The sequence below is a fragment of the Mustela erminea genome, chromosome 4 (assembly GCF_009829155.1).
Source record: "Mustela erminea isolate mMusErm1 chromosome 4, mMusErm1.Pri, whole genome shotgun sequence".
Classification (NCBI taxonomy): Eukaryota; Metazoa; Chordata; class Mammalia; order Carnivora; family Mustelidae; genus Mustela; species Mustela erminea.
The window spans coordinates 46,512,302-46,529,375 of record NC_045617.1 but is presented as its reverse complement, the minus strand read 5'-3'; the positions used below and the strand labels follow the sequence as shown (position 1 = coordinate 46,529,375).

The window sequence follows — 17,074 nt, the reverse complement described above, 5'->3', positions numbered from 1 at the left end:
GATGCTGTCGGACATATTTTATAATATAAACCATTCTAGGGATTACTCCTACTTGAGTCCTTTACTAAAAACTAACTTTGTCTTTCGGGTATTTTCCGTGCAGTCACCAGAACACATAATACATATACTAGATGAATACCAGATGTAGATGAATTCCATCCTAGACTGCATGTTATACGAAGTTTTTATTCACCAATGTGTACCTACCACCTGACACACTATTAACTGAATGCATAAACAAGCACATAAATAAATCTTCCACCTTACCTGTGTGTACAGTAGGCAAGGTTCTTGTGAATATGCATGTGTTAGCAAAATACAATGCACTATTTAAGGGACTTAAAACATACCAACCTCAAAACTATAAATAAATATAAATTCTCTTATGAATTCCCTTCCTTTGGTATACAAGCACTCATGGAAATTACCAACATGTCGCTGCCCTCCTTCAGTCTCTACTCCTTGCTGGATATAACCAAGCTATACTTGGCGTACCCTGACACCTACTGGCTGACCGAAAATGTCTTCCATGGGTGTATATACATTCTCCAATCTCTTTCTTCCCTAAATTCTTAACTTCCAACTTTGTTTCATTTAAGACCAGAAAGTCTCTCTCTCTGTATTCACTCTGTTCCACTGGTATATAGGATCTTCTTGTGCAATTTTTCAAAAGTACATTCTTTGGATCTACTGTTCTCTTGAGAAAGGGTTCCATAATCACGTAAGATTTGTATATGCTAACTACTGTGTATGTTCCTTAGCAATTCACCCTAGACTTTACTGTGATTTGGGCAGTCTAGCAGTAAAGATGCTTACATACAATTTAATTGAACCAACTGATTCACAAATTTTTTTTATTAACAAAAATGACAATAATAAGCAAAAATTATTGGATAATATGAATCTCAATTAGTATTATTTGACTCAATTAGTATTATTTGAATCTCAATTAGTATTATTTGACTTTTTTGTTCCCACAAAAAACTATTATCTTTTGAAATTCATTTTGGGAAATGCATCCTGCAATTTCCTATCTTAGCTCAGAAAGTCTCCTCTTCAACTTCCTGTCCCCCTTATCTTTCTATCCCTTAATTCTCAGATCAAATGATACCTTCTCTATGGAATTTTCCTTAATTAGAACTAATGCAAAAACTCTTTGTTCATCTCTATCATAGGACAGAGAATGTGTACCTTTTAGAGCTTTTATGTAACTTGTAAGTTTCCAAGATTAAACACTGAAACTCTGGAAGTAAAAATTCTGTCTCATTTATATTTTTATCTTCTATATCTCTAAGCAGAAAGTTTTACACACAGGAAGCCCAAGTGAATGTCTCCATTGAGCTGAATCTGAGGCTAAGCACCACCTTCATTAAATACCTGTAGCAAGAGAAAACTAAGTCTTCAGTTTATAAGACAAACTAAACACAACAGAGCTTGAGATCACATTCTTTAAAATGCTTCCAAGTGTCCCAAAGCCATGGAATTGCATAAAGTTAAGTATATTCACCCCCAAAGATGAGGAAACTAAGGGCCAGATTAGAGGTTATCATTTGGCCTGGCAATGTAGTTAGTCAATGGAAAACGTGGGATGAGAATCCATGTCTGACTCCAATCCCATACTCTCCCTGTTGTAAAATGTCAGGTATCCTCCTACAACTTCTAAATGTTCCAAATGTTTCAGGTCATCTCAGTATCAGATGCCCTGACAATCACCCCCAATTACAGATGATGGAATCATTCCCATGACTGACTGACTTCACAATGAAGTCCCATGCCCGGATAAGTTTATTAAATTTAAGAAATACATTTCTACAACTGCATCATGAAGCCCCATGCTTGACTTTTTCAATTAGAAGATAACACAGTCACTCTAATTTTTCTAGGTTCACTCTATTCTTCTAGTACAAATTTACTGAGTTATATGTAAAGTGAAATAATAGTTTGCATGCATCTATAAGCATCTGAAGAATTGTTTAGGTAGAAATTTTGCTAAGGACGAGGCATTTCCAAATGATCTCCTACCCTAAAGTTCTGTTTTAACTGCAGTTGTTTTTTAAATAGAAACCAAATAGTTTCATCGAAGAGGTAAAAAGTGGCTGGTAAGCCAAGAAGGTTTCTCAATGACTAAGACTGTTACCCCACACTGGGAGAAGAATGGTGTGACTATACAAGCAGGTATTGGAATTAGGTCCAAAGAAGTCCAAGGAAAGCAAATCAGGTAGGAGACCTAAATGAGAACTCAATATGGAGAATGTTGAAAAAATAAAGTATTTGGAAAGAAGCCGAGCATGTGAGTCAAAGGTAGAAAAGAGAGCGAAGGAGGTCAGCCCAATAAGCGTTAACAAGGTTAGAAGACATTTGTGAGTACCTGGTGTAAAAATAGACTAAGATGGGCTTGGGAGCAGCCAATTAAGACTGGTGCTTGCAACCAGCAAGGGAAGAAAGTAGAGACTGAAATTAGGTTTAGAAACAGAAGCCAAGTTTAGGCTTCATTAGGTAGGTAAAAAGAGTGGATTAGTTAGTCTTACTTGGGGGCTAACAGGAAGAAGACTTGATGGTATGAAGGTATCAATGTGAAGAGTCCAAAAGCAGGGCTTATTAAATAAATCTGTTTCTTTTTTTTTTTTTTTTTCCCTGTTTCTACAGGCAAGGTTTTTGACGGTGGTCTGTCTGTAAATACTGACACAAGGACACATAGCAGACATAACCAAGGGTTTAGAAGACAGACCTGTTTTTGAATCCTAAATCTATTACATCTTAGCTGTGCCTCATTGGACCAGTAACCTTAACTTCTATGACTTATTCTAACTACAGCACTTTCTCACACATATGTTAAAAGGATTCAATGATATAATGTACTAAAAAGTTTAGAACAAGTCTGATGTAAAATAAAAGCTCAAAGATAGTAAATATTATTAGATGATTAAAACCACAATATCCTTAAAGACTTAAAAAAGGAGATTTATAGCAAGCTTACCAAAAGAGGATATAGACGCACAGAAAATAAAAAGGTATTACCAAGAAAAGGGAAAGAAGAATGACAGTTTACATAAACCTTATTTGAACCCAAAGACACTTCTATTCAGAAAACTCAGCTATGCCTGAGTAACTTTTCAGAGTTAACCTGAACAGCCTAGCACATAAAATGTCAGCCGTGCCTTCCAACCTCCCCCTTTTGGCCTTATCGATTTAGAAACAAACTCCATGATAAAATTAGTAAGGTTAAGTCACTTCACCAGTAAAGGTATCATTATTTTATGTCACTAAAAGGAGAAAAGAAGAAAAATGATGGAAATAAGAGACGCTAAGAAAATAAGAGTTAAAAAAAAATCCCAGAAATCCACAGAGCTTAGAATATATTTTTATATATTTATCTTCATATAATTCCCCAGGATGTCAAGAATAGTTTATTTGCCCTGCACAACAGAAGAAAAAATTCTGAAGGTCTGTTAATGAAGATGTTACACTGTAAGAATATTTATAAACAAAGATATCCATTTCCATAACAATCCCCTTCTTATAGAAATATTATAAAAATAATATGGACATTGGTTGAAATGGAAATCTTAGAATCTTACGGGTAATTATACACTCTTAAACACGATGAACTATATATGATCTGCACAGATGAGTATTTGAGAAGCTGTAGAATTCCATTCTGATTGGACATGAGAGATGATGTGTCAGGCATAGAACCAGGCAAGGCTAAGGTGGTTAAATCAGAGCCAGGCTGTAAAAGAACTCATATAATGATCCAAGGATATAAAAATTTGAGGGAGGCAGAAAGGAAGGGAGTGATGTGAGTGGGGATGGCCAGGCTGGCTACAGAACGCATGTAGGCTGGTTTACAGAGTTCTGGCAAGCTCAAGAGATGCCAATAACTTCCACATGAAGAGTAATGGAACACCTGAACTAGGCTGGCAACAATACTAAAGGAAAAATAAATAGATATGAAGAGATTTTCAAAGAACACTGCACATCATCTCCTAACTGGCTGGAAGTAGAAAAATTAGAAAACAATTAATGGTCACCTTCAGGATCTGAGCCTGGGTGACTAGGAGAATCATGATGCCACTGATACAAATGGGAGGAAAACATATGTTCACCAGGAATGCTAATGAATTTCTTCCACATTGCACATATTGAATTTGAGAAGCCAGTGGGATATCTGGCAGAGATTACCTGGAATTAAGATGGAGATATAAGCAAAGAACTTAGTGAAAGTTAGGTCTGAAAATGAAGACTTGAAAGTTTTTACTCAATAGAAATTAGAGTTTCTACCACGAGAGCAGATGAGTTTTAGCAAAAGGGAAAATGAAGTCTGGGACATGGGGCTGTCATGCTATAGGAAAAAGTAGAAATGGCAAGGGAGGAAAGGAAGAGGTCAAAACAAAGGAAAGGGAGGAGGTCAAATAAGCCAGAAGAAAACTAGGAAAACGCCATGGCAAATATGTCCAAGAAGAAACAGTATATAAGGATGAATGCTCATGATTGAGAAAAAGTAAATGATTTTGCTTACCAGGTGACTACATGAGATCTTTGGATCATCAGCTTCAGTGACTAAACTAAAAGCACAGGTGGACTTGTTAGAAGATCTCCTTAAACACGACACAAAAGCAAAAGCCTACAAATTCTAATTTTACTTTTGACAGGATCCAATTATGATAGGATCCTAATTTTGATAGGATCAAATATGTCACAAGACATCATAAACCAAGTTTAAAAGTAAGCTACAGGTTAGAAAAAAATATTTCCAACAGATAAAAGACTAAAATTCACAATCTGTAAGAATTCCTAATACCAAACACAGGTGCACACAAGTGCCCACACACATGTGCGGGTGCACACACACACACACACACACTCTCTCTCTCTCACATTCGAAACACATATTTAAGTATGGAAAATAACACGAACAGGCTATTCCCGAAAGAGCAAACTCAAATGGCTGGTACACATAAACATAGATGTTCAACCACACTAAGGAAAACACTCATTTAAAAAAGATGCAGTTCTATTATATTGGCCAAAATTAGTAAACCTGATGGTATGAAACACTGGAATAGGTATGAGGAGAAGGGCAAAAGTGCCAAAGAGAATAGCCCCTGCGAGAACAACTAGACAATATATATTAAAATTTAAAATATCGGGGTGCCTGGGTGGCTCAGTGGGTTAAGCCGCTGCCTTCGGCTCGGGTCATGATCTCAGGGTCCTGGGATCGAGTCCCGCGTCGGGTTCTCTGCTCAGCAGGGAGCCTGCTTCCCTCTCTCTCTCTCTCTGCCTGCCTCTCTGCCTCCTTGTGATCTCTGCCTGTCAAATAAATAAATAAATAAAATCTTTTAAAAAAATAAAATAAAATAAAATAAAATAAAATTTAAAATATCAATAGTAAGGGGCCACTCCCACTGCCTAATAAAAAGAACCAGGGCTCCTTGGTTGGCAGATTCAAGGGCTGAGGCAGGGAAAAATAAGAGTCTGGGGCATTCTGCAGTATCGGGGAGTTAAAAGGGTGATCAAAAATTAAAAGTACAGGGGCATGTCAAAGGAGCACAGGAGCTAGCCTAAAAGAGCTCCCAAAGGCGAAAACTGGAAAAATTTGAACAACAAAATAAATGAATAGCAAACATATAAATAATGAAATATATAACGTGGTGTTGAATTATAACCCAAGGTAGGAAATAAATATATATGAGTCCATCAGATAAAAATAACTGAATAAATAAATAGAAGAAATAAATCTTTCTTATGTAAAAATTCCAAATAACATATATAGGTAATACCCCTTTTTTAGGAGATGGGGCTTACCCTTCCCCCTCCCCTTTGAGTATGCGCTGGACTCTGACTTGACTCCAGAGAACAGAATATGGAAAAGAAACAACAGTCACTTCACAGTGAAAAATTGTCCAACACCACCTTAGCTAAGTGATCATAGCGTGCCACACCAGTGGTGGCTGTGGATAGCCTGTACCCCGATATAATATGATGGTATTCTTTCCTAAACCCATCATCTCAGTCTAACCAGGAGGAAAATATCAGATAAACCCAAATTAAAAGACATTCTAGAAAATCTCTAACCAGTCCCTCTGGAAAATAAGGAAGGTCTACAAAACTATTCAAGACCAGAGGAGACAAAGAAGACACAATGAATGAATGCAATGTAGCATCATGGATGGGATCCTGGAACAAAAAGGAACATGAGTAGAAGACATGGTAAAATCCCAAGAAAGCTTGGGATTTAGTGAATATGAATGCGCCAATGTTGGTTTTTTAGTTTTGAAAAAGGTGCCAGGGTGATGTAAGGTAATGTGAGGCAAACCTGGAACTGGGTGAAGGGTTCATACACAGGAGCCATCTGTCCTATCTTTGCAACTCTGCTTTAATCTAAAACTAACCCAAATAAAACAGTTATTTACAAAATGTAAAAGAAATATATCCCAGGAGCAGCAATTCCACTTCTTCCCGTCCACCTTAAGTCTTGGCAGAACTGCTTGGGGAAGGTGTACAAGGGTCTTCACTGCAGAATTGTTAGAATCAAGGGAAAAATGTAAAAACTGCAACAGAATGACATAAGAAACCATGGACTACCTACATTATGAAACAGCTTACGGCTGTGAAAAATGAACTAGATCTATATGTACTGAGAAGATATAATGCTGAGTGAAAACACAGATTGTGGGAGGGTACTACAATATATCATGAGAAAAAGGGAAAGATACACAAAAGCTAACACACTAAAGATACACAAAATATAACACACAGAACATTTCTATAGACTCTCCTGGGGGCATTTATATACATATGTCTATGTTGAGATCAACAGTGGTTACAGGGTGACTTCTATAAGGGGAACTGAAAATTGAGATGGTGGCCAAGGGGATTTGAGCTTTATTCCATGATCTTAAAGTTGTTTTACGAGGAGAATGCCTTCATCATTTACCTGGGGGAGCTATGAGCGATTATTTTTTTTTAAGGTAGGGAGATAATATTCCTCTAACACAGGAGATAAAATGGCTAAGGTTCTGGCAGTTGCTGTGATGCAGGGATATAGAGGGCATCCCGTGGAGACCAGCAGTACTGCAGGAGGTCCTGGGCCTGAAGCCCCACCTAGATCCCTGAGACAAGCACTTACTTGCACAGTAGATGTTACAACAGTGGCCAGCCTTAACAATGGAGAGGCCAATGACAGAAGTTCAATGGATCTTGTTTCCAATTGAGATACAAGTACCCAGACGGCTCCAGGATCCTGCAGCCATCTGATTTAAAAAAAAAAAAAAAAAAAAATTCCAAGTGCTACTGAAACTGACTTCCCTCTACTCTAGCTGACCTCAGAATCAAAGGTTCATTTTTCACTCTCAATGACTAGAATAAAAGCAGAACCAACTAGGACCATTGCAGTTGCTTTAGACAACAATGTCAAACTGAAATTCTGGCAGACATGGAAGATTAAGCACCCTTTCTATGATACTCATTATCTCACATTAAGCCAATACGTTTCCTTATAAATTGGGATTACAAAAATCTTATCTTACAAAAATTTTATGGAAAATCTTGAAGAAAATTTAACTCAGAGCATATATTTAAATAAGTGCTTAAAGCTCCATTTAAAGTACTACAGTTTTCCTTAATATATTTAAAAGAGGTCACTTCCCATCAGTAATCTGATATTTTTAAAATGACATTTGATAGGCTTTAGCTATACAATTAAAAGTAAATTTCTCCCCTACTGCAGCTACATTTAGTAGCTGAGAAGCCAAGGTCCTTTTCCAACTCTCAGTCTTCGTTCAAACAGGCCACGTAGATTCTGTAGTCCATCAGTTTAATAACACAAAATAACACAAAACCCTTTGCATCAAGACAATAAAGCTTGAATCTTGCTGACCGCAGCTGTGCTTTCTCTGTGCTGATCTCAGATCAATGATACACTGGCCAAAGTCACACTGTAAATCCACAACGGCAAACTTCAATGGGCAATGAACACTGCCTACCAATCCCACACATCTCTAGTCATCTCACTCACCTCCTCCCTAAATGACCATTTTCAATTGTCTACATTCTCCTCAGACTTCCAACTGTCCATTACACCCACCCTTTTTCCTCTTATGCCTCTTTCCCCCATCACTCCTACTTGATAGATAAAATAGAAGCCATCACAGGATGCGTGTCCCATGGTCCCCAAACCTAGTATGCAAACCTGTTCCATCCACTCCAATTCTGATCTTCCCTCCTGTTACAGAAAGGGAATCATCCCTGTTCCTAAGGTTACTTGTTACACCTGAGCTGGAGATACCAGTCTCTCCTGTCGGAATGAACCACCACTTATTTCTCATGTGTAATCAACCTCTTCTTTTCAACAGGCTCTTTGTTGTTGGCCTTTTAACAGGCTCAAGAGGGTCTAACCCTACCTGTCTCACTTCAGTCAGCTCCCCATCCACTTCCTATCACACCTTCCCTTCAAAACCAAACTACTTGAAACTGTTGTCTCTGTCACATCACCTTCCACTCACTGCTCACCCATTCCAATCCAGCTTCCAGCTCTGTCACCTGACAAAACAATCCCTGCTAAGATCACTGATGACTGTTTCAATCTAAATCCAATACACGTTTTACACTCAACATTTTATCTGACCTCTCAGCAGCATCTGACCACTTCTTCCTCTTAAAGTACTTTGTTCTTCCTTCAGCTTCTATAGAACAGCACTCTGTTGTTTTCCTCCTACCTCTCTGCTGTTCCTTTAGCTCCATCCTAGGCCCATCCTCCTTTCTCTAGCCCATAAATGTGGGCAGTTCTTCACAGCTCAGTCCTTCCATCCTATTTTCCTAAACAATCCCACCTGTCCTTTCCTAAACAATCCACCTTCAATTATGACCAATATGCAGATGACTCACAAATTTAAAAACACAGCCCAAACTTTTCATCGGAACTCCAGGTCTATATATAACTTTCTATTTGTTACTTCCTCTTGAATGACTCAAATGGTAATTCAAACTCAACACGTATAAAACCAGACCTCATGATCTTCTCCCAAAACTTGATCTTCTTCCAATGTTATCTACCCCAATAAATCGTGGTTTGGTTCCAAAATCCAATCAATCACAAACACTGCAATATTACTATAGTATCTCTCAAATCTATCTCAGCTGCCATCATCCACTATAGTCATTTCTCTTGGGCTTCTGTAATAGCCTCCTATCTGATCTACCATATCCAACTGTTTCCTGGTTGGCAGCCGGAATAATCTTTCTGAGACATAAATTAAACCATCTCACTCTGGACAAAACATTTAATAGATTCTATTTTTCTTAGGATAAACACAAAGACAAGCTCTCTAAAATGCCTCTAAGATCCTGAGTTGGTCTAGCTCCTCCTATCCTGTCCCTGTTTCTCACTCTCTCCAGTATAGCCACTTTGGTGTTCTTCCCATCTCTTGCCCTCACTATGCTCTCTCCCACCACATGTCCTTCTGTATTGCTTTCTTATGGGCAAGCCCACAGCCTCTTCACATAGTTTGCTTGTTCTCATCTTTCAGACAGTAGTCAAGCATCAGTTCTTCCTGGAGTCCAATTCTAACCTGGCTGTCCTCCCTATGATTTGCTCTCCTAGCACTATATAGTTTTTCTTTGTAGCACTGATCATTTATATGCCTTTCCCACAGACTCTACTAAGATCTGTAATGCAAGGCATCAGATCTCTTTTAGCTCAATTTTATATTTCTAGTACCTACCTCTGTAGTATGAATTTAATATTTGTTGAATCAATGAACAAATGACCATCTTTAACACCTGAGGTTGAATACTTTTTTATTTAATGTCCAAATTCAATGGGCTCTTGAAATTCAGTCTCTCCTGTCTGGTACCACTGTAAATGCTTTCTTCCCTTTATATCTAAATTATCTAAAACAGCCCTGGAAGATGAATCCCTAGCTCTAGTTGCTCTCTGATTCACCCTATTATGTAAAGCTGACAGGATGCTGGGGCAACATCTTTTTATGGGAAATCAAAATGGTAATAGGAAAGGAGACCACGTTAGAAAAAAAGCAACTGCACAAAAGGAAGCTTGAAACCGTTCCATTTGAGGCTATTAAGCTTGGAAAAGAGAAAATCTAGGACTGAATGTCAGATTATCTGAATACTTAAGGAGCTGTCATATTCAAGAATCAACAGATTGATTTTTGGTAGCTCTGGATGAGAGTTTCTGGGAAATAGATCTCAGCTCAGTAAAAGGAAGACCATTCAGTCGATTAGAACTATCTCAATGTTGTCAGTCTTGCTGAGTAGTGACTTTGCCACAACCCAGCGAATTCAAGCCCAGTCTGGTGAAATGCTCAGCAGAGAGAACAGTGGTTCTCAGCTCTGGAACCCTTTCTTCAAACAAAAGCTTTTGATGAGACCCTCATATGCCACAGAGATAAATGGGAGCATCTCTACGAGCAGATGACTGCCACCCTCCACTTCCCACTCAACCCCTCTGCAAGCCACCTGCCATTGCATTGGCAACAGCCTACTGGAGTTCCCTACATGAAAACAAGCATGCTTTCAGGGTGCCTGGGTGGCTTAGTCAGTTAAGTGTCTGCCTACAGCTCAGGTCATGATCTCAGGGTCCTGGGATCAGGCCCCACATTGGGTTCCCTGAACAAGGAGTCTGCTTCTTCCTCTGCCCCTCCCCCCTGCTTGTACACTTTTTCTCTCTTGCTCTCAAAAAATAAATAGTCCTAAAAAAAAATAAAAAAGAAAGAAAAGGAAAGAAAAAGGAAAGAAAAGACATGCACGCTTTCCCTGCCCAGCCCTCTACAGCTTTTACTGGTGTAGGAGTGGAGTGGAGGAAACTCTTTTCTATTTTCTTTGATTCAGCTATGAATATGATTTTCCATGAAAACCCTTCCAGCATGTAAGTAGATTTTGCTCTTTTCAAAGAACTTGTCTTTGTACATGTTATCTTAACTTTACTATAAATTTCTTTATGGCAGTAATCTTTGGTCTCCTGCTTTGGAATCACATACAATACCAAGTATAGTAGGAGGTAATAAAAAAGAGGAAAGAAAATCCCAAACCCTTCTGCGTGAAAAGTGAAGACAACTACTTCAGGTTGGACTCATAAAAATACCTAACACATGTTTAGAAAACACAGGAAAGTGAAGTAACAATTTCATACTCACATTCTCCATCCTGCTTTAGACAATCCCAGTCCCCTTGCCCTTTTTGCCCCTACAGTTTATGATTATACTTATCTTACATTCTTGCATCAGAAGAGGGAAACCAGAATCCTTCCAGAAAGCGATTCCAAGAGATGAATTGCATTCACAGGTAAAACCTGTTTTGACTAGAATCTTGAGGGCAAAGCTCACTTTTATTATAAGTCACAGTCTTATTTCCTGTATCTTCTTTAATAATTATAAATTCATGGATAAGAATTACAAACAAAATAAGTTTGAATTTAGGCCACTGTACTTACGCAGTGTAATTTTCCAATTACAAATTAAGGAAGCACGTTTCCAACTTGCTTGGTAATGAAGAAAAACTTCTAGATGGGTACATCTAGGTGGTAATATGGTTAGCAGACAAATGTGTAAAAAGTATTTGCCAAAGAAGCATTTTTCTTTTCCCAGAGGTATTTGATAACTTTGCTGTATTTTTAGATTAATTTTCTTTCAGTGGATTCCTGTTCTAAGAAGCTAAGGCACTGACTTCTGAAAAAAAATCACATTTGTATCCTTAAATTCTGATCTAGAAGATCAGATATGAACATACTATAAATCAGAAGTTTCCACTGCTGATGTTACATATTAAGATACATAAATATTTACTGAATATAGTATAGTAAGCAATATATTTTGGGGAGTAATCAAAATGCTGACACATTCTAAACTACCAAAGGAACTGTTCTTGAGGAAGAATATACATTTACGGTGACATTTTCAGATCTCCTAAAATTTTATGGTGAAGGACTACATGATATAATGATAAAGAAGTAAATTTGTAATCAGGACAACCTGGCTCAAATTCTGGCTCTATCACCAACTATAAAAGTGACTAATTATTTCTCTAAGTAAGCCTCAGTTTCCTCACTTATAAAATCTAAGACTTGGATATTTATACCTGAACTCTAAGTTAATCCTATTCTGCAAAAGCAATGCCCCTAAGTAGAGTGCACTGACAATGTCAGCCTGTGACTTCTATGTGCAGACAGAGAAGACACTTTAAATGGTTTAATAAAGTGCTCGTTAGGGGTTGGTAACACAAATTTATTCTTTGCTCATTCATTCATCCATTCATTCTAGCATAGTATCCTGACACTATCCAAATGAATTCATGTGAAGTGTTTTAGTAAGTCATGTAATTATTAAATAACAGGTCTTAGATATTTTGCTGAATATGAAATTAGCATAAATTAACATCTACTTTACGTTTTCATCAATCAAAAAGGACAAATTCCTCTAAATCTCCTCAAAATCACCTAATTTAACCTTAGGCAATGATAGTGACTGATATGTCAGATAGGGCACCTCAATTAAGCAAACTTTAACAATGATTTTATGAATACACAGGCAACAAAGCAAAAATAAATGGAACTGCATTAAACTTAAAAGATTCTGTGCATCAAAAGACACAATCAACAGATGCAATCAAAAATCATAATCTACGGACTAAGAAAAAAATACTTGTAGGTCATGTCTAATAAAGAGTTAATGTCAGGGTACATTAACTCCCACAATTCAACAACAATAAAAAACCAAATAACCTGATTTAAAAGTGGGCGAAGAACTCTGGAAAATAGTATGGAGAGTCCTCAAAAAGCTAAAAATAGAGCTACCCTACAACATGGCAACTGCACTATTAGGTACATAGCCCAAAGATACAAATGTAGAGATCCAAAGGGGCACCTGCACCCCAACGTTTATAGCAGCAGCGTCCACAATAGCCAAACTATGGAAAGATGTCCATCGACAGATGAATAGCTAAAGAAGATGTCATGTATGTGTACACACACACACAGGTACACACACACACACACATACACACACACATGCACAATGAAATACTACTTAGCCATCAAAAAAGAAAAAGAAATCTTGCCATTTGCAATGACATGGATAGAACTTCAAGGTACTATGCTAAGTGAAATAAGTCAATCAGAGAAAGACAATTACCATATGATTTCACTCATATGTGGAATTTAAGAAACAAAACAGAAGCACAGATTCTGGAAGGGAGGGAAAAATAAAACAAGATGGAATTAGAGGGGGAGACAAACCATAAAAAATTCTTAATCATAGGAAACAAACTGAGTTTTGCAGGGAGCAGGGGTAGAAGGATAGGGTAACAGGATGATGGACACTAAGGAGGGCACGTGGACAGGACTGGGTATTCTATAAGACTGATGAATCACTGAACTCTACCTCTGAAATTAAAAATACACTATATGTTAATTGAATTTAAATGGAAAAAATTTTAATTTAAAAAAAATGGACAAAGAACTTGAGCACACATTTCTCCAAAGAAGATATACAAATGGCTAACAAGTATATGAAAGATGCTCAATATCAGCAATTAGAGAAATGCAAATCAAAACCACATTAAGATACTACCTCACACCCATGAGAATGGTTATTACTAAAAAAAACAGAAAATAGGAGCACCTGGCTGGCTCAGTCTGTGGAGCATGCAACTCTTGATCTCAGGGTTGTAAGTTTGAGGTGTAAAGATTACTTAATAATAAAATCTTTAAGGGGCACCTGGGTGGCTCAGTCGCTTAAGCATCTAACTTAGCTCAGGTCATGATCTCAGGGTTCTGGGATCAAGTCCCACATCAAGCACTGTGCCCAGAGTAAAGTCTGTTTCTCCCTCTTCTTCTGTTCCTCTGCCACCACCCGCTTGTGCACTCACTTGCACTCATAAATAAATGAAATTTTTAAATAAAATAAAATCCTTAAAAAAAACAGAAAATGATTGTGAGAATGTGGAGAAATTAGAAGAGCTCTTAGTGGGAATGTGAAATGCTGCAACTACCATGGAAAACACTGTGGAGGTTCCTCAAAAAATTAAAAATAGAACTACCATTTGATCCAGTAATCACACCTCTGGGTATATCTCCAAAAGAACTGAAAGCAGGATCTCAAAAAGATATTTACACACCCAAGTTCAAAGCAGCACTATTCATAATACACAAAAAGCAGCCCAAATGTCCACTGACGGATGAATGGATAAACAAAAAGTGATACACACACACACACACACACACACACACACACTGCAATAGCACTCAGCCTTGAAAAGAGAGGCAATCTTGTTACATGCTACAACACAGATGAACAACCTTAAGGACATTATGCTACGTGAAATAAGCCAGTTACACAAAGACAAATACTCCATGATTCTACTTACATAAAGTATCTAAAGTAGTCAGTGTTGTGAACTGAATTGTGCTCCCCCAAAATTCTTAGGTTGAATATGAACTAGAGTTAGGGCTCTAGCCCTCAAAGGGATGGTATTTGAAGATAGGGCCTTTCAAAAAGTACTTGGTTAAATGAGGTCATAAGAATGGGGCTCTACTCAGAACTGCTGTCCTCATCAGAAGAGAAAGAGAAGCAAGATCTCCTCTCCGTCCCTACTGCTTCCCTATCTACTCTCTCTCTGCTCTCACAGAAAGAAGGGTCATGTGAGGACACAGGGAGATGGTGGCTGTCTGTTAGCCAGGAAGAGAGGCCTCACTAAAAACCAATCTTGATGGCACCCTGATCCTGGACTTCCAGCCTCCAGAACTTTTGAGAAAATAAGTTTCTCGTTTTTTTTTTTAAAGATTTTATTTATTTATTTGACAGAGAGAGATCACAGGTAGGTAGAGAGGCTGGCAGAGAGAGAGAGAGGGGGAAGCAGGCTCCCTGCTGAGCAGAGAGCCCGATGTGGGACTCGATCCCAGGACTCTGAGATGATGGCCTGAGCCGAAGGCAGCGGCTTAACCTACTGAGCCACCCAGGTGCCCCAAGTTTCTCATTTTTAAATCATACTGTCTTTGGCATTTTGTTATGACAGGCTTGGCAGACTAATATAGTCAACTTCTTAAAAACAGAAAATAGAATGGTAGTTACCAGGGGCTGGGGGCAGCGGGAAAAGGAGTTGTGTAATGTAGAGTTTCGGCTGCAGAATGTTAAAGTTCTGGAGAACTTTCATGACATGTATGTGAATATACTTAACATCACTGAACCGTATACTTAAAAATGGTTAGGATGGTATATTTTATATTACGTGGTTTATACCCATTTAAAAAAATAAAGCAGAATTTCAATTTTTCTGCTAAAAAGGAGAATACAGATTTAAAAGTACTATTTCACAAATAAAAACAACTACTAATATTATTTTATGCACACGAAATGTATATGGGTGTGATTTATGTGTTTCTATTTCATTAGAAAAAGCAATATGGGGGTGCCTTAGTAGCACAGTTGGTTAGGAATCTGACTCTTGGTTTCGGTTCAGGTCCTGATCTCAGGGTCATGAGATCAAGCCCCAAGTCAGAGCACAGAGCCTGCTTCAGTTTCTCTCTTTCTCTCCCTCTGCCCCTCCTCATCATGCTCGCTTACTCCTGCTTTCTTTCTCTCTCAAAAATAAATAAATAAATCTTTTTTAAAAAGCAATAATGACAACTGTCTTAAGGAAAAACAACACTTCCTTTTAGAAATAATTTTTACCAAGACAGAACCAACAAAGGAAAGCCTAGTTAGTTTACAAATTATAATCTCTAAATTCACCAAAACTAGCAGTGAGTATAACGTAACATCATTTCCTCCTCAATATATTTTGCCAGAAAATGCTTCTACTAAATTGTGGAACCCAGAATAATTCTCAGTTCAAATTCTCCAGATTTTTTATCATGTATTTTATCTTTCAAAAAACAAGGGAAGAGTTACTACTAGTACTCGGACTCATTTAATTTAAATAATGAAGAGAATTCAATTCAGCTTTTAAAAAAACCCACTTTTTTACACTTATTGATTACATTCCTGTTAGTTCTTTTCTCTTAAATACATAAGAACAAAGGACTTGAAACCTCTAAAATTCTTCATCATTCCTTACTACAAATAAATCTATTTTTCATGTTTCCCTAAGAGAAAATGAGAGAAGTGTAACAATAATCATATAATATTTGTACTTGGCCAGTTTACTCTAAGTTAACCTGGGGGATTATAGAGGTTAGTAGCCATGCTGCAGTAAAACTTTTCTTATTCGCTGGCCTAAATAAAATTTCAAGAAAATTGTGGGCTGTGAAACCCAGAGGGAAGGGTAGACACAGCTTGATTTCAGGAGATAGACTATGACAGGGCTTTTCAACTTTGGCACTACTGGCATTTTGGGCTGGATAATTCTTTGTTATAGAGGCTCTCTGAGGCATTGTAGGATATTTAAGAGTATCCTGGGCTTAATAGTCACATGAAAAATTGCTCAACATCCCCTGGCATCAGGGAAATACAAATCAAAACCACAGTGAGATACCATCTCACACCAGTCAAAATGGATAAAACTAACCAGTCAGGAAATGACAGACTTTGATGAGGATGTGGAGATAGGGGAACCCTCCTACACTGTTGGTGGGAATGCAAGCTGGTGCAGCCACTCTGGAAAATGGTATGGAGGTTCCTCAAAAAGTTGAAAACAGAGCAACCCTATGACCCAGGAATCGCATTACTGGGTATTTACCCTAAAGATACAAATGTAGTAATCTGAAGGGACATATGCAGCCCAATGTTTAACAGCAGCAATGTCCACAATAGGCAATCTATGGAAAGAACCTAGATTTCCATCAACAGATAAATGGATAAAGAAGATGTTTCATTTATATGTATGTATGTATGTGTGTGTGTGTGTTATATATATATATATATATATATATGAATACTATGCAGCCATGAAAAATGAAATATTGCCATTTGCAATGACATGTATGGATCTAGAGGGTGTTATGCTAAGTGAAATAAGCCAATCAGAGAAAGACAATTATCATATCTCTCTGATATGAGGAATTTGAGAGGCAGGGTGGGGGGTCGGGTGGAGAAGGGAAGGAAAAAAAATCAAACAAGATGGA

At 37.8% G+C, this 17,074-nt stretch overlaps 1 protein-coding gene across 6 annotated transcripts in view; it reads right to left on the bottom strand.

The window, feature by feature from the left end:
• Nucleotides 1–17,074, bottom strand: part of UBE3D (ubiquitin protein ligase E3D) — a 155,409-nt gene that overhangs the window by 84,220 nt on the left and 54,115 nt on the right. Inside the window, exons 9-10 of one of the 6 annotated variants that reach the window (XM_032339179.1) lie at nucleotides 7,130–7,253; nucleotides 4,539–4,565 (exon numbers count right to left, since the gene is read on the bottom strand). The exons of 4 other annotated variants lie outside the window; for them this stretch is intronic. In XM_032339179.1, the coding sequence (XP_032195070.1) occupies nucleotides 4,554–4,565; nucleotides 7,130–7,253 (136 nt within the window). In that variant the 3' untranslated portion in view covers nucleotides 4,539–4,553. Of the gene's footprint in view, nucleotides 1–4,538; nucleotides 4,566–7,129; nucleotides 7,254–17,074 lie in introns of those variants that run through there. One more of the 6 variants, XM_032339178.1, reaches the window with a different exon arrangement.